The sequence below is a fragment of the Nyctereutes procyonoides genome, unplaced genomic scaffold (genome assembly GCF_905146905.1).
Source record: "Nyctereutes procyonoides isolate TBG_1078 unplaced genomic scaffold, NYPRO_anot_genome, whole genome shotgun sequence".
NCBI classification, from domain to species: Eukaryota; Metazoa; Chordata; class Mammalia; order Carnivora; family Canidae; genus Nyctereutes; species Nyctereutes procyonoides.
The window spans coordinates 49,257,302-49,275,766 of NW_026575121.1; the positions used below are offsets into that span (position 1 = coordinate 49,257,302).

General features: G+C 42.2%; 1 protein-coding gene across 1 annotated transcript in view; it reads left to right on the forward strand.

The window, feature by feature from the left end:
* The first annotated feature begins 3,671 nt into the window (after positions 1–3,671).
* Positions 3,672–18,465, forward strand: part of UBAC2 (UBA domain containing 2) — a 174,912-nt gene continuing 160,118 nt past the window's right edge. Inside the window, exon 1 of the mRNA XM_055335998.1 lies at positions 3,672–3,946. Coding sequence (XP_055191973.1) covers positions 3,916–3,946 — 31 coding nt within the window. The 5' untranslated portion in view covers positions 3,672–3,915. The remainder of the gene's footprint in view (positions 3,947–18,465) is intronic.

Consider the following 18,465-nt stretch of genomic DNA (forward strand, 5'->3'; position numbering starts at 1 on the left):
GCTCTGCTCTCTGCTTTCATAGAACATTGAGCTAAAGGCAAACTGAAATATAGGGAATGCACCTGTCAGGGATATTTGCTCAGCAACCTTCCCCCAGGACTCTCCTGGAGATTTGCTTTTTAATGCTAAAACTTTAGAGATGCTGTGTTTTATTTTCTGAAAGGAAGACAATGCCTTCACACCAAGAGGATACAACATTTGGTAAGACCTATCTATTCCCTGCCTGCTAGGGGCTTACTCTTTTAAACTACCATCCCAATATAGAAAGCAGATTCAGCAAGACATGGTAAGGCAAATGAGAATTCCTAGTACTTGACAGAATTAGTTCTCCATAATACAATCTAGAGAAGAGACAAGGTAGAAATACAGGCAAGGACATTAGAAATGATATACACTGTTTATCACAAATCTGGGACTGTGTGATAAACATTGGCTAAATCACACCAGTGTAGGAGTGCTCAACCTCACACTACTGACAGTTTTGTTGTTTTTTTAAGTAGGCTCCACACCCAGAGTGGGGCCCAACTCGGGGCTTGATCTCACAACACAGACTAAGACTTGAGCTCAGATCAAGAATCAGACACTTAACTGACTGGCTACCCAGGCTCCTGGGAGAATTCTTAATTGTGGGGGTGGCCCTGTGTCTTGTAGGATGTTTAGCAGCATTCCATCTGCACATTAGATGCCAGTAATGGCCCCCTCTTGCAATTCCTTTTTTTTTTTTTTTTTAAGATTTTATTTATTTATTCATGATAGAGAGAGAGAGGCAGAGACACAGCCAGAGGGAGAAGCAGGCTCCAAACTGGGAGCCCGATGCGAGACTGGATACCGGGTCTCCAGGATCACGCCCTGGGCCGAAGGCAGGCACTAAACCACTGAGCCACCCAGGGATTTCCGCTCCCCCCGCCCCCTTGCAATTCTAACACCAAAAAGGTCTTCAAATATTGGCAAGTGTCCTCTGGAGGCCCCAAACTGCCCCTGTTGAGAAATGCTGCACCAGTGCTTCTCAGACTTTGAGGGTCTTGTTAGATGCTGCTTTAGTAGGTCTGGGGGTAGGGCCTGGCACCCTAGTCCAAACAAGATCCCAGGTGAAGCCATGTTGCCCATCCAAGGACAATACTTGCTTCTTAAAAGACAAACCTACAGCTTTCTCCCAGTTAATATGCACAGGTTCTGAGTACAGAGTAGATGTATACCCAGGGTATGGATATCTGAAAATACTCTCAAGCATAACATATTGTTACTGTGTATCTAGTTAAGAATGTTGCAGAATTGAACATAAATAAGTGTAGGGTTTTTGTCTTTGTTTTTCTACACTTCAGAACTCTCGCTGTATCTCCTATTTCAGTGGTTTTCAAGCCTTTTATCTTGGGATCTCTTCAGAACCCTCAAGAGTAAGTGAGAACTACAAGAGCTTTTGCTAACATGGGTTTATATCTATAGGTACTTACCATGTTAGAAATTAAGAGACAGAAAAATTTAAAACCCATTTGAAATTCATTTAAAAATAACAATAACATATCCATTGCACATTAACATAACATGTTTTTGTGAAAAATTACTGCACATTTCCAAACAAAAAATTATGGGGAAAAATAGCATTATTGCACATTTTTGCAAATGTCTAAGATCTGACTTTATAGAAGACTGGATCCTCATACCTGCTTCTGCTTCCAGTTTGTTGGGATACATTGTTTTGGTTGAAATATATGAAGAAAATTTGGCCTCACACAGCATTGTAGTTGGAAAAGGAAGCATTTTTAATAGTCATTTCGGATCATATGGAGTTTTTTTGATACTACAGTGGAACTTAACAAGCAGTAGTTTCTTAAAAATTAGTTGCAATGAGAACTCTGAAACCCTATCAATGAGCTTTTTGTACTGTTACACTAAAGTTTATTGGTTTATCTTGTTTTTTAAAAAATACTTTATTTAAATTCAGTTTGCCAACATATAACACCTAGTGCTCGTCTCATCAGTGCCCTCCTTTTTTTTTTAAGATTTATTTATTCATGTTTTTTTTGTTGTTGTTTATTTATTCACATTGACAGAGAGGAAGAGGCAGAGACACAGGCAGAGGGAGAAGCAGGCTCCACGCACGGAGACGGATGTGGGATTCGATCCGGGGTCCCCAGGATCACACCCCGGGGGCTGACGGTGGCACTAAACCGCTAAGCCACGGGGGCTGCCCAATCATGTGCCCTCCTTAATGCCGATCACCCAGTCACCCCATTCCCACAACCCTCCTCTTCTGCAACCCTTTGTTTGTTTCCCAGAGTTAGGAGTCTCTTACAGTTTGTTTTCCTCTCTAGCTTTTCCCCACTCAGTTCCCCTCCTTTCCCCTATGGTCCCTTTCACTATTTCTTATGTTCCACATGAGTGAAACCATATAATTGTCCTTCTCTGATTGACTTATTTCATTCAGCATAATATGCTCTAGTCCCATCCAAGGGGAAGTGAATGGCATGGGTATTCATCTATCTTGCAGTTTGACTCCATCTTACCCACGCAGGATTTTGTAACATGACGCATCGATCAGCTGGAGAATGTTGGTTCAGAGTTTGCAGCCCTTCCAAAGGCACGATGGGAGACTCCACTGTATACTCCTGAGTAAAAGGAAATGTCTTTGTACAATCATGAAAACAGTTCTGGCCTTCTGGATTCCCCAGATTGGGGTGGGGGAAGTAGCCACACCTATGCTGGCTACCGGTTTTGTTGCTAACCAACAGCTTCTGCAAAAACAAAAAGAAAAGCCCAATAAATAAGTCACTTATACTTTCGCCTTCTAGCAATAAATCCGTGTTGAAATTTTGGGTCACTGGCACCTCTCTTTAGAGGCAGGGACTGTGTTTGATTGATCCACAAATTCCAGAGTGAGCTCAGCGCTTGGCCCTTATAAACACTAAAAAAAAAAAGTTTGTTTTTTTTTTTTCCTGTAGTTTTGTAAGGTGTCCTTTTCATTTAGCCTTGTCAATTTCGCAAAAAGTATTCTTTATTTTTTTTTTTTTTTTTTTTTTAGTTATGATAGTCAGAGAGAGAGAGAGGCAGAGACACAGGCAGAAGGAGAAGCAGGCTCCATGCACCGGGAGCCCGATGTGGGATTCGATCCCGGGTCTCCAGGATCGCGCCCTGGGCCAAAGGCAGGCGCCAAACCGCTGCGCCACCCAGGGATCCCAAAAAGTATTCTTTAATAACCACATTAGATAATATAGTTTTCAGGTCCAAACTCATTTAAAAAGCCATGACTTTGCCTTAAAGATTAGTATCATTTTGCAGGAGCGGGGGTGGGGGGGGGGGGGAAGGCCAGGTCTGGACGGGCGCCAGAGCAGGAGCCCGGGGAGCAAGGCGGCTCAGAGCCTCTCGCCCTCGGCCGGACGCCGCAACTCCGGGGAGCCCCTGCCGACGCCCTGGCGGAGCGAGCTTCGGCGCCCAGACAGACTGAGCATGCGTGGAGCTCGCCCGCGTCCCGTCCCGGGAGAGGTTAGAGGTCGCGAGGAATTAGCCCCCCCACCCCCGCCCCGACGCCGGCGCTCCGGAGGACTCCGCTGCCACGCTGCTCCACGGGGCGTGGGGCGCCGCTGAGCGCTGAAATGTTGCTCGCAGCAGTTGCCCTCCGGCTCCTCCCACGATCTCCCCTTCCTTCACTAAAGGAGGCCCGCGGCAGTCGGAAAAACCCGGACGGGCGGACGCCTCCGGCTGCGGCCCGACTTCCCTCCCCGAGCAGGAAGGGAGGGGGCGGGCGGAGCGGTGCGTCCCACGGGCCGCGCATGCGCCGCTCACGGGCAGCCCCAGGAGTGGAATCCAGTTGCCGGATTCGCCGCTGCGCCGGGAGTGCGCCTGCGCGGTCTCCGGGTCCCTCCACCTCCACTTCCCCTCCCCCTGTCCCCCCTCGGGGGCTCCGGGTCCGGCGGGACCATGTTCGCCAGCACCGGCTCCAGCGGGCTTTGTGAGTACCGGCCGCCGCCATCCTGGCTGTTTCCCACGCGGCACCCTGGGCACCTCCTTGAGAAGCCTGGGGGCAGCGGGGACCCTCGGGGTTGTAGGGGGTTTGGGGGCCGACCCTCCATCCCCGCGCCCGAACCTTGGGGGCTCCTCCTGCGGGTGAGGGGCAGCGGGCACGGCCCCCACCTCAGCCCGGAGGGGCCAGTGGGCGCTGAGTCCCGCCGGCAGCCCCGGCCCTCACCTGTGAACCCCAGGTACGATGCTCAGGTGTTCCAGGTGGACTGGAAAGTTAGGGTCGGCCTGGGCGTCCCGGTGTTCTCCGGGCTCGACCCCTTGCGCTCAGCGGCGCGGGTGCCAGGCTGAAAGAAGAGGCTGCGCTGGTGGAGCCGATGCTGGAAGCCTGCCCCCTTCCCAGTCACCTTGCTCCATTTAGGCTACAGAGGGACCGAACTGGCTGTCCCCCAGGTGCACATTCCAGCCTCGGTCTCAGGAGCCGACCCCAAGGGTTTACTTAGATTTCTTTCTTCCTCGGTTTCCCGTGAGAGTTTTTCGACAAATAAAAACTGATTAAAGTACATTAAAGTGGAAGGAAGTTAAGAAGTCATTTGGCAGGAAAGTGCGGACATTGCTGCTGGATGTTGCTGTCATCGTTCACTTGGACGTCCGCGGTGGTCAGCAGATAGAGGGCAAAGCAGTGCATGGAGCCTTTTAAATAACAATTTTTTTTTTCGCTGCAATTGTTTAGTTGGCTTTTGGTAAGGTGGACTGTATGTTAAGTAAACAGCACCGAGATTAGGCACTGGTACAGTAACAGGAACTGTGTGAACAGGCGTAATTTAAAATTGCTTATCACTGTTGGTACTTCAGAGCTCTCTGCACGCCAACTTAATCGTGCCTCAGTATGGGAGCAGTTGACATTTTCAAATATTAAAAGATGTATTGTGATTGTTAGGAATCTTTTCTGAGAATACAGGTCTTAGTCTGAGACTGACCATCAGAGCCACAGGCGTAATGTTAAATCTTCCTCTCTCAACCTCTCAGGTTCTGGAGCGGGTTGAGTGTTTATGATTTTCCTTGTTTCATGATTAATTCGATTTATGGTACTCGTTGGCCTCAGAGTAGGTTACAACTACTAGCTAGTTAATCTTCTCCAAACTACCCTTGAGATAAAATACATACATAGGACTGTTGATACTGGTGGTCAAGAAAGTGGTGATTTTCTTGGGATCACACAGTGAGTCCTACACTGGTGGATATAAAATTAATGGTAGAATCTTCCATTTTAGTTATTTCAACATTCTGAGCTATTTTTACTTGCTGACCAAAATACATGAAAAAATTAAAAAGGTTACTATATTGCATTACTGGGTTACTGGTTACTGCTGGTGATTACTATATTGTAGTAGCCATTGTATTGCAAAGTTTATTCAGATTTGATACGTGGTGACAGTGGGGTTAACATTTGATCATGTGGCACAGGGTTGATGAGTACTGAATTCTAGGAACCAAACTCCTGCCCAGGGAGAGGGTAGGCCAAGCCTTAGGCCAGGGCCTAAGCTGTCTTGCCCTGTTTCTAAAGTAAGTGTTTCCTCAGGGTAAGACTTGATGGGATGGCCATTCCTCAGAAGGCCATGTCTTATGTGCCCATTTAACAAACATTTTGAACATCTATTGTGAGCTAGAAACTGCTAGGTGCTGGGATTGTGATGTTGAACACATCTTGGTCCCTTGTGTTTGCAGTGTTTACAGTGGACTTTGGGCGGTTTTTCCAGGACTGGTCTTGGCAAGACTGGGTATGAGCAGTTAGTTACCTACTTTAAAATTTCTCCTTGCAAGGCTACCCACTGAGAGGGAAGTGATTTCATTTACTAAGTTGTATGGCTCTTTGGCAAGTCAAAGCTCAGATTTTAAGTTAAGTATCCTAAGGAAGTCTAATCTGCCTACCCATGACCCCATGGATGATGAGTAACATTCTCTTTTCAAGAGAAAAAGTCTCTGCATTTCCTACCACCTGCATAGGTTCCTCATTTTGTGACTGCTAGATAATGGGGTTTTAGTGTTATATTTGCCCTCTGATTTATTTATTTATCAAGTGTCTATTGGGTAAGCCACACACTGTGTACAAAGGATAGAGAGGTAAACAGGATAAAGGAGACCAACATGCAATAAGTTAACAGACAGTGTGATTTCCCTTAGTGATAAGTGTCATGAAGACAAGATGAGTGTAATGGCATGATTGCCTGCTTCAGCAAGTGTGGTCAGGGAAGGTAACCTGGGAATGTGACATTTGAGGTGAGAACCAAATGGTGGGAAGGAGCCAGCCACGTCAGAATTTGTCAAAAAATGTGCATTTTGCAGAAAGGGAACAGCAAACACAAAGACCGAAACAGGCACGGCAGGGCATTTTCAAGGTACTAAAGAAAGCTGGGTGTTAAATCAAGGGTAGGGCATTTTTGACTGTCTTTGAAACTGTATTGCTCTCTATCTAGTCATGTAGCTATAACTCCATAAAAGTGCGTAGGAAACATGTTTAAGACGTATTTTAGGGTGCTTGTTTATAGACCAGTGCATCACTTAATTATATGTTAAGTAATAAATATATCATTTATTATACTTACTAATAAGTTTTCCCATTACTTAGTCACTTCGTAGTATATTCATTGGGTAACAATAGACATAACCTACATTAATCGCATGTCTAATGTATTCCAGGCTTAGTTCCCAGACTCAAGGAGTTCCTTGTCTAGTGGGGAAATATTTTTAAAAAGAAACGAAACAACTTGTGTACTTGGTGCTGTGGGTGTATTGCCGGGGATGGGCTGGTGAGGGGAGAGGCACAGTTGTTAGCATAGGGTGATACTTGAACTGAGTTTTGACGGATAAGTAAGAATTTTTCAGGCATGCAAGTAGGGAGAGGGCCTCAAAGAGGGATGCGGCCTGGGCAGGCCTGGCAAAGAAGCAGGAAGTAATGAATTAGAGGATTGTTGGTTATGGCTGGACTGAGCAGTTTAGGAGGTGTGTGGTAAAATCATCCACTTGAAGATAGAGAAGAGGGAGGAGCTAGGGAAGAAGGCAGAGGAATGGCTAAGGTTCTTCCTCATCAGGAACACAGATAGGAATGAATGATAGAGGAAAGTCCAGAGAAGCAGAAGGTGATGATCTAGATCACTACTTGGGAATGCTACATGTTGCCATGGGAAGCAAGATGGGAGATTATTGTTGGTGATGGGAGCAGTATTTTCCACATGCTGCCTGAGTCCTAGCTGTAAAAAACATCAGCCATGGAGCTTTCTGAATGTCCATACACCTGGGTCTCATCCCCAGAGAGACAGATTGAGAAGGGCTAATGTGGGCATCAGAAATCTCAATTTTTAAAGCATCCCAGGAGATTCTAAGGGAAAAAGAGATTTGGATCAAAACGAGGGTGGCCAACAGAAGAGGCAGAGAGAATGGAGTCCAGTGGGAGATGCTGAAGGCACCAGATAAAGTAGTAGCAGTGAACAGGTTAGAGAAGGAGGATTTTAAAGATGTGCAAGTAGGTAGATTGTGTCAATAAAACTTGTTGGATTTGCGGGAGGAGGAGTTGAAGGTGGCTCTCGGTAGACTGATGGTCTTACTATTCACTAAGGTAGGGGAGGCAGAAAACAGGGGTGGGGGGGAAAGAGAGAGAGGCAGAGACACAGGCAGAGGGAGAAGCAGGCTCCATGCAGGGAGCCCGATGTGGGACTCGATCCTGGGACTCCAGGATCATGCCCTGGGCCAGAGGCAGGTGCTAAACCCCTGAGTCACCCAGGGATCCCAAGATTTTCTTTTATTTATTTGCGAGAGAGAGCACACACAAGCGGGGAGGAGGGGCAGAGGGAGAGGGAGATGGAGACCTGAGTTGAAGGCACACACTTAACTGACTGAGCCACCCAGGGGCCCCTACCCATCTCATCTTAATGTACCCCAAAATAAGGGCTGTCACTTGTTTATATCTACCCTTTAACAGTTGTCAGTGACTTCCCATTGTAGGTGATACTTGAGTTGATCTTTGAGGGATGAGTAGGAGTTGGTCAGGCATGCAGATTTTGTTCCTTTCCCTTTTCCCCAAGCTAAAAGAATAAAGCACCTTTCTAGCTGGAGCCCACCTCCCATCTCTTCTTAACTCATTCTCTACTGCCTTTTCTAACACTACTTCTTCATCCTCTCCTCTGAGAGGATGAGCCTGGCATGTGGTTAAATCTGGTGCTTTCTCCGGTTGATGCTGTAGTGGGCTTTCCAGAGACTCCCAGAGTACTTCAGATCCCTTACCTGTGGAAAGGAGAGAATATTATTGTCTATTTTGTTGAGTTGTTGTGAAGATTAAGAGTTACTGTGTGTAAAGCTCCTTGGCCAGGGTTAGTTATTTTTAACTGGATCCTTCTGAGTGTGTTCTCAAGAATACAAAAGCATAGCCCATCTGTTGACCCTATCCTGTACCTTCCAGGCTGCTGACTTCTGTTTCTTCTTCCCAACCTTGGTCCTTGAAAGATGGTCTTCACTTTATTTCCTCTCTCACTTCCCTAATCTTTAGCCCTCTGCAGTTCATCAGCTGTTCTTTGATGTTGCTCACTGGCATGATGGTTGCTCTGTACTCTACCCACTGCAAGCCTGAATCTGCCCCACTGTGCCACAAAAACTCCTCTGGACCAGGTGACCAGGGACGTCCACTCCAGTGGATCTACCAGATGCTTCTCAGTCCTTGACTTAGTGGAATGTTCTCTTGCATTAGCCTTGGTGAACATTTCCTTCTAAAATTCTGTACTCCTTGACTTTTATTTTTGAATTCCATGCCCACCTGGTTTTCTTCATACCTCTTGACCACCTCTACTTAGTTTCTCTCATCTCCTCAGAGTTTACTGAATTTGGCATTACTGGGTTATTATAGTTACTGTAAGAAGAGCAGTTTCAGTGGTGCATTAAGGCTGAAACCTGCTTTGTTGAGATAAGGAGTGAACTAGGTGGACAGTACAAGTAGTGAGACTGGACCATGGGGACATGCAGCAGGGAGGGAATCTGGGGAAGACACAGCTGAGTTAGGCCCTTTGAAGACTCAGGAGCTTGAGTGTTTTGTTAACTAAAATTTACACAACACTGAGATGGAAACCGGAGCAAATTTATTAGCATGAGAAATATGGTTTTGAGCTGAACTGAAACCAGTGAAACTGGTTTTGGCCCGAAACCAGTTAGAGAGCCTGGAATCAGATGTAGTTAGGGAAATTGGATGCATCCAAGGCCCAGTGAGTGGTGTGAGCCTGCAGTAAGGACATTCATCTCACTCTAGAGATGGGTGAGCCATAAGGATTGGTGGGGTCATTCACGACCTGCCTACTCTGTCCCCTGCATAAGGCTGAAATGGACACCATGAAAATTTACCACTACCGCTATTTTTGTGCTGTAGTGGTACAAAGTACCAAGCTGTGTTATGGATTCAGTGTGTTAAATATCAAACCTGTAGGAGACGATCAAATATTTTTATCTCTCACCATCTCTTTAAAATGTACTCAGCTTGGAGAGCTTTGTGCTTTTGTGAAAGGGTATCAGACCTATGACTTTGTATTTACTCTTCAAGTTATTGATTCAGCAACTGTTTAATGAGCACTCCTGTGAGCCAGCCACTCTTCAGGTGCTTGGAATTCAGTAGCAAATAAAAGACAAAAAGTACATTCAAGTAGCAATAATCTTAGGGAATAAAAGTCACAAAATAGAGGCTCAATTTAAAATTCAAAATATGCAGTTAGGGACTCCTGGGTGGTTCAGTTGGTAGAGCATGTGACTCTTGATCTCAGGGTCATGAGTTCAAGTCCCATGTTGGACATGGAGCTTACTTTAAAAAAAGTAAAAATAGGGCAGCCCCGATGGCGCAGCGATTTAGCGCCGCCTGCAGCCCGGGGTGTGATCCTGGAGACCCGGGATCAAGTCCCACATTGGGCTCCCTGCATGGAATTTGCTTCTCTCTCTCTCTCTCTCTCTCTCTCATGAATAAATAAAAAATCTTAAAAAAAATAAAGTAAAAATATAAATATGCAGTTGAGTATTTGAATCAATACTTCAGTCTTCATTCAAAGGTAAGACTTTTTCTTCCTTTTTCTCCTGGTTAAGACTTGTCCTTGACAACCACTTGCTGTGAGAGAAAGGAGGGTGATTGGCTTCTGCTCTTTTTGTGTTCCTCTCTTGTCTCTCAGATTTTCTGTTTCTGCCCTTATTAGGTTCTAGATTAGGTGGAGTGGGAGGAGGAAGGAATGGGAGGAACTAGGAGAGTTCTTTTGTGGCTCTCAGCCTGGTACATGGTTACAGTTGACTCTCCTCAGGGCTCTTGAGATTCTTTTGAGATTCCCATGTCTGGTGCTCCCCTGTCTTCGGGGGATGCATCTTTATGTTGTTGGGCTTTCTTTGGTTTGCTCTTCCTTAGTTCCTTCCATCTTCAGTTTCCTCCTTCTGGAGTCCTTTGGCTTGCTTAAGGGCACTGTCAGACTGAGCCAAAGATAACCCCAGTGGTGACTCTTACATGTGGTCTACCACTTCTCTGATAGAATTGCTGATTCTTTACCTTGGTTGTACATTTTGAACCCTAAAATCAATGTAGGTTCTCCTTCCACTCTTTAGGTTTCCCAAGTTGGAAATCCTCTGGACTCCCACCTCTTGAGTCACATATTTAACTCACTGGAGAGGCCCTTTGAGCCCCTGACTCAAGGGGGATGTGAAGATATGGTTGTGATGTGAAGATATGGTTGTACTCAAAGCACTTGGATGCTCACTCTACAAATCTTTTTCCTAATTTTCTCTGTGCAGTAGAGAACTCTTGCTATTTCACTCATTCTTTCTATATTCATAATCGGGCTGAAAGGAGACTAAGAGTTTTGGTACTACATTTAGATTAATTTTCTTTTAAATTCTGCATTTTGGTGTAGAACCTCCCTTTGGTTTCAGCAGCTTATGTATTTGGTACTTTAATGGAAACTCCAATTTTATTGTCTTGTTTTAGTTGGGTTTCTGTTTTGGTAGCCAAGATTCATCTGGCTGGCCTCTTTATTTATTTATTTCTTATTTTGTTTTAAGATTTTATTTATTCATGAGAGACAGAGAGGTAGAGACTTAAGCAGAGGGAGAAGCATGCTCACTCCCACCCGACCCCGGGATTACGCCCTAAGCCAAAGACCAGACACTCAACCACTAAGCCACCCAGGCATCCCTGGCTGACCTCTTTAAAGGTGACTTTAGAATTTATATATCTCTGCTCTAATTTCATTCTTCGTTGCAGTAAAGATTAACTAACTCATCAGGCCTGGATTGCCCAAACCCTGCACTGCCTTTAGTGCCTGACTCTTGGGGAGAAGCTATTTCCTATATTTCTTAAGTTTTGGAGGAGTATATTCTTGAATTTCTTCTTCTTTTTTTTTAAGATTTTATTTATTCATGAGAGACACAGACAGACAGAGACAGAGACACAGGCAGAGGGAGAAGCAGGCTCCATGCAGGGAGCCCGACGTGGGCCTGGATCCTGGGTCTCCAGGATCATGCCCCGGGCCAAAGGCGACGCTAAACGCTAAACCGCTGAGCCACCCAGGCTGCCCTATTATTGAAATTCTTGAGGAATGTATTATTTATTTAAGAAGATGTCCTGAGTGACTCAGTCGGTGTAGTGTCTTACTTCATCTCAGGTCATGATCTCAGGGTCTTGGGATCAAGTCTCACGTTGGGTTCCCTGCTCAATAGGCACTCTGCTTCTCCCTCTCCCGTCCACCCACACTGTGTTCTCTCTCTCTCAAAAAAAAAAAAAAAAAAAAATCTTAAATTTTTTTTTTTTTAGCTGAGAAGGAAAGGCAGGTATTCATTAGGGAAGGATAAGCTTGGTATTATTTTTTATTTTTTAAATTATTCATTTACTACACCCAGTGTGGGGCTCAAACTCAGGACTTGGAGATCAAGAGTTGCATGCCCTACTGACTGAACCAGCTGGGTATCCCAAGGCAGAATGCATTTATTTATTTATATATATAAAATATATATAAAAATATATATATTTATGGGCAGCCCAGGTGGCTCAGCGGTTTAGCACTGCCTTCGGCCCAGGGCCTGATCCTGGAGACCCGGGATCAAGTTCCACATTGGACTCCCTGCATGGAGCCTGCTTCTCCCTCTGCCTATGTCTCTGCCTCTCTCTCTCTATCTCTCATGAATAAAAATAAATAAAATCTTTAAAATATATATACATATATTTATTATTTATTTTATTTAAAATCAAGTTAGTTAACATACACTGTAGTATTAGTTTCAGGAGTAGAATTTGGTGATTCATCACTTACATATAATGACTAACGCTCATCCCAAGTGCCCTCCTTAATGCCTGTCACCCATTTAGCCCATCTTCCCACCCACCACCCGTCTAGCAACCTTCAGCAATCAAATTATATTTATAGTTTGCCTCCCTCTCTGTTTTTTATTTTTTTATTTTTATTTATTTTTTTTAGAGGTTTTTTTTCCTTTAAGATTTTATTTATTCATTCATAGAGACACAGAGAGAGAGAGAGGCAGAGACACAGGCAGAGGGAGGAGCAGGCTCCATGCAGAGACGGCGCTAAACCGCTGCGCCACCGGGGCTGCCCCGGTTATTTTTTTTTTTTAATATTTTATTTATTTATTCATGAGAGACACAGACTGAGAGAGAGGCAGAGACACAGGCAGAGGGAGAAGCAGGCTTCATGCCGGGAGCCTGATGTGGGACTTGATCCTGGGACTCCAGGATCACACCCTGGACTGAAGACAGGCACAAAACTGCTGAGCTACCCTTGGATCCCCTCCCTCTCTGTTTTTTTTTTTTTTTCCCCCTCTCTGTTTTTATCTTATTTTATTTTTCCTTCCCTTCCCCTGTGTTCATGTTTTTTAAATTCCACATATGAGTGAAATCATATTTGTCTTCTCTGACTGACTTACTTCACTTAGCATAATACACTCTGGTTCCATCCATATCATTGCAAATGGCAAGATTTCAATCTTTTTTTTTAAATTTTTATTTATTTATGATAGTCACAGAGAGAGAGAGAGAGAGGCAGAGACACAGGCAGAGGGAGAAGCAGGCTCCATGCACCGGGAGCCCGATGTGGGATTCGATCCCGGGTCTCCAGGATCGTGCCCTGGGCCAAAGGCAGGAGCCAAACCGCTGCGCCACCCAGGGATCCTGATTTCAATCTTTTTGAAGGCTGCGTAATATTTTATTGTAGGTGTATACCATATTTTCTTTATCCATTCATCAGTCGATGGACATTTGGGTTCTTTCCATAATTTGGTTATTGTTGATAGTGCTGCTGTAAACATTGGGATACATGTGCCCCTTCAAATCAGCATTTTTCTGTCTTTTGGATAAATACCTAGTAGTGCAATTGCTAGGTCATAGGTAGTTCTATTTTTAACTTTTTAAGGAAACTCCATACTGTTTTCTAGGGAGAAAGCTTTTAAAAACAATGTTTCTTTTTCAATCTAAAAGTAATTAATCATGTTACCGAAAGTTTGAAAGATAGAAAAAAATGCTGTTAGTATTTCACTTAATTTTCTTCATCTTTTTTTCTGACACATTTATGTTCTTGTTTTAAATGAACTGATTTTGTTATGATAAAATGAATACAATTCATTTTAGAAAATTCCAAAATATGGAAAGGTAGTAGAAAGGAATAAAAATAGCATTTATTGACATCTTGGTGTTTATATTCATACTTACTCTAGTGCAAAAATGAAAATCTAAGTAATTAAAAATAAATTTATCACACTCAAATACTATTTTGTAACTTGCCTTTATTTCACATCAAGACTTTTAAAAAGCAATCACAGTGACTATGTGTGTATCCTGCTTTTCTCTCATTTATCATGAGTGTTTCCCAAGTATGCTCTTCTTAAAGAATTAGGTTGGTGCTTTTCTTTCTTTCTTTTTTTTTTTTTCCTCCCTGTTATGGTGATGCTTAGAGCATCTTAATTTTCAGATGTTTCTAGAAATGAAAGAAAAGTAAATAAAGAGTATTCTCTTGGGAAGCCTGGTGACTCAGCGGTTGAGTGCCTGCCTTTGGCCTAGGGTGTGATCCTGGAGACCTGGGATGGAGTCCCACATCGGGCTCCCTGCAGGGAGCCTGCTTCTCTCTCTGCCTATGTGTCTGCCTCTCTTTCTCTCTTTGTGTCTCTCATGAATAAATAAATAAAATCTTAAAAAAAAAAGAGCATATTCTCTTATAACTTTTGATACATACTGCCAAATTCCAACCCTAAAGGATGGTATGTATAACTTCACCAGCAATTTAAGAGAGAAAGGATTCCTTTACTAAAGTTATTACATTAAAAAAGTTATTACATTTAATTTTCAGAGTAATTTTCAGTAATACTGTTGTTCTGTTTTTGCTATACAAATGAACATTTTGAAGCTCAGAATATAATTTGTTCAAAATCATATAGCTAGTATGTCAGAGAGCTAGGATCTGAATCCAGGTTTGCCTAGGTTTAAGTAAAATGCTAGGAGCAATGGCAATATAAATTCTAAGCGTTAGGAAAAATACCTGGGGGAAAGAATCATAATCTAAATGAGGATTCTGTGTATCTATATGATTTCTTAAGAATTTTCAATCAATAAGTAATAAGTTGTTGGTTTTATTTCTGTCACAGTCTAAGTTTCATTTATGTAACACATTGCTTATGTAACAGTTACTACTAGGCTCTGTTCTAAGCAGTTTACATATATTAACTCATTTAATTCTCAGAACAATGAGGTATTAGGATTATTATCCCCAGTTTGCAGATAAGAAAGTTTAGGCACAGACATTTAAGTAGCTTCACTAAGATCACATAGCTGGTAAGAAGCACAGTTGGCATTTGAACCTAGGGACACCTATGTGGCTCAGTCAGTTAGGCGTCTGCCTTAGGCTCAGGTCATGATCTCAGGATCCTGGGATCAAGCCCCATGTTAGGCTCCCTGCTTGGTGGGAGCCTGCTTCTCCTCCTCCCTCTGCTGTTCCCCCCGTTTGTGCTCTCTGTCAAATAAATTAATAAAATCTTAAAAAAAAATAGAATTTGAACCTAGGCAATCTGAGTCCATTGTGTTCTGAATGAATGCACACTACTGCTTCACAGACTTAAGGGAGTTTATTTATATTTATGTCTCCTGACCACTGAGATAGTCAGTCTGGTGACTAAGATAATAGTTCAGTTTAGCAGCTGAGCTGGTTTCCTAGTCCTTGGAAGCTGCAATACTGTTGCTTTTCCTTCCTCCCCTTGCACCTGCTCCTGTGTTCTACCTGTTTTCAACCCTTACCCCCCCCCCCCCCCCCAGTCTCCCTCTGTTCCCTCTTTGTTCCTAAGGCGGAACCAAGATCTAGTTTGGCTTTCAGTAGGGATAGTTCATGACCTAATTAGGATCTTCTTGTCATTGCTAATGAACTATAATTATTTGCATTTTCTCCTTTTTCCCTTTTCTTCCTTCATTAGTCAAGTTACTATCTGCCTTCTTCCATTCTCATTCTCAAATTGTCTCAGTTGTATTAATGAAGATGGGATCTATCTTAAATCATGCTATGTTAAAAGTATATTTCTATAGAATTTTAATAAGTATAATATGCTGAAGAATATCTTGTTGTGGCGCCTGGGTGGCTCAGTTGGTTAAGTGTCCTACTCTTGATTTTGGCTCAGTCATGATCTCAGGGCTGTAGGATCAAGCCCCCACATTAGGGTCTGCACCGGCCAGAAAGCCTACTTAAGATTGTCTCTGCCCTCCCCTCCCCCTCTCTTGCTCTCCATCTCTTAAAAAAAAAAAAAAAGTATCTTGTAAATAATTTACTCCAGCATTTTTGAAGCATGGGGCTGCTTGAGTTTTTTCTTTTTTTAAATTGCTTTAAGCTTATTTTTACATTGAATATTACAATGTTTATTTTTTTAAGATTTATTTATATTTTTTTGTAACGTCTGCATCTAACGTGGGGCTTGAACTTGCAGCCCTGAGATCAAGAGTTGCATGCTCTTCTGACTGAGCCAGCAAGGCACCCCTTATTTAGTTTATTTTTACTAGCTTTATTGAGATCTAACTGACAAAAGCTTTATATATATATATATGTTGTATGTGACATTTTGTTATATGTACTTGTGAAATGATTACTGAAATCAAGTGAATTAATGTATCTATCACCTCACATAGTTATCTTTGTGTGTATATGTATGTGTGAAAACTTTTGCGATCTACTCTCAACAGATTTCAGGTATACAATACAATGTTATCACCTAGAGTCATTGTTCTGTACATTGCTTAAGTTTTCACCCTCATTTAAATCATGATTATAAATGAGAATTGTAATTTAACCTTCATTTAAATCATTATTCTCTTTCCCAGATATTTGTCTTAAGATTTTGTAAGTTATATTGCCATTGTTTTCAGACATTTCCCGTTGAATGTGGTGTGATAGAGTGGAAAGAGCACAGAATTCTTTAGAAAGTGTTCCGTAGTGGAGTGTGGTCCTAATGTTGTCAGGTAGACTGTTTCTTAAAGACTGAGAAGGCAGATTAGTGCTTCTGAGACCCTTAGAGGCCCTGCAACAAAGAGATTTAACTTTACTCTTTGTCTCTAAGACTAGAAGGCAAGGTTTTCCATTGTATAAAATTTGGGACTGTAAGGAAGAAACATAAAGTTGAATGTCTGTACTGCTCAGGCTTCATCCCTACTTACATATTGGTTATGTACAAGTTTTTTAGGCCTGTATGTATATGTATAAACATTTTTTTAAAAGCAAAATTGGACCTGTATACAGTTTTGTATTCTTTAATCTTTTTAAATGAATTTGCCTCCTATCATTAATAATGCTCAAAGTTGACTTCTAAATTGAGACATGCTTGGCTGCCAAAAATTTAAAAATTATATAAATCATAACATAGAAATAGTATCATATAATTACTCCCACATTTAAATAAACATCACTATAGTTTATTGCTCAGTCTTTTAGACTTTTTTCATGCAAGTGCTTTCCTGTGCATTTTTTCCTCTCTCACACATGTATATATGCCTACATGTACGTGTATGTAGTTTTACACAGACATGGCCTTCAAATATGCATTTGTTGGCCCCCCCCAAATTATCTTAGATACAGAATTATAACTCTGAAAGATTTATCGGTTTCGTGCCACCTGCAGCCCGGGGTGTGATCCTGGAGATCCGGGATCGAGTCCTGCGTCAGGCTTCCTGCATGGAGCCTGCTTCTCCCTCTGCCTGTGTCTCTGCCTCTCTCTCACTCTCTCTGAATAAATAAATAAATAAATCTTAAAAAAAAAAGTTATTGATCATCTCTTTGACTTCATCTAAAGAAATGTTCACAGGGGCACCTGGGTGGCTCAGTCATTTGAGCATGTGATTCTTGATTTCGACTCAGGTGATGATGTCAGGGTCCTGGAATTGAGCCTCCTCCCCGCCGCTCCCCCCAGTCAGGCTCCACCATCAGCGGGGAGTCTGCTTGAGATTCTCTCCCTCTCCCCTCGCACCTTCCCCATGCACTCTTTCTCTCTCAAATAAGTAAATAAATTTTACTTCACTCTTTTCAGCAGTTCAGTAGCATATCTTTCTCACCAAACTTGTAACAGTGGAACACAATAAGTTAAAATAATTTTTGCCCCTTGAGAGATGAAAAAATGGCACTGTATTGTTGCCTTAATCTGCATTTCTTTGAATATCTGGGAAAGTGAACTTTTTTCCTCTTTCATTTTTACTGGCCATTTTAATATAGTTTTTGAACAGATTTGACTGCTTATGTGCTTTGCTCATTCTTTTTCTACTGGAATATTAGTATTTTATTAACTTGATTTATAAAAGCCTTGTAAAGTATTAGCTTTTGTCTTGGTGTATGTTATAAATATTTTAACCACTTATCAGTTGCTTTTTAATTTTATTCATGAATTTTTTCATATAAATTTTTTCATAAATAAGTCATTAAAATAAAGATATTTAGCTCATAAATTTTATTAGACCAAATTTATTCTTTATCAGGCTCTAAGCCTCTGAGATCTGTTGAATATTCATCTAACATTTTTGTATCTTTTTACCTAATTATGAAGGTACTATATACTGCTGGTACACATACGAACAGTCCAGGAGAGTAAAAAACAAAATGTGAAATTCTCTCTCATTGCCAGCAATGGTATGGAGTATATTCTTGTAGATTACTTTTCTCTATGAATTGTGTATGTGTGTGATTACTATGAGTAATATAAGTGTATGGTAAAAATAATTAAATTAGGATATAATATGAATTTTCCTCAAGGAGTAACCACTTTTAAGTTCCTTTTTCTTTGCTGCTTCTATTATAGCTTTGAATGACGTATTTATGCCTCTACTAATTTGTTGACTACTGGAGATTCTGTTTATAGATTCCACATAATGAAGGATGAGGAATTTCCATACCTCCAACATCTCCTTCATCTTTTACTTTTGTTTTGGTTACTCCTTGGTTACCTTTATAGTTTTAAATAATGGAGGAAACTCCTTTTTGT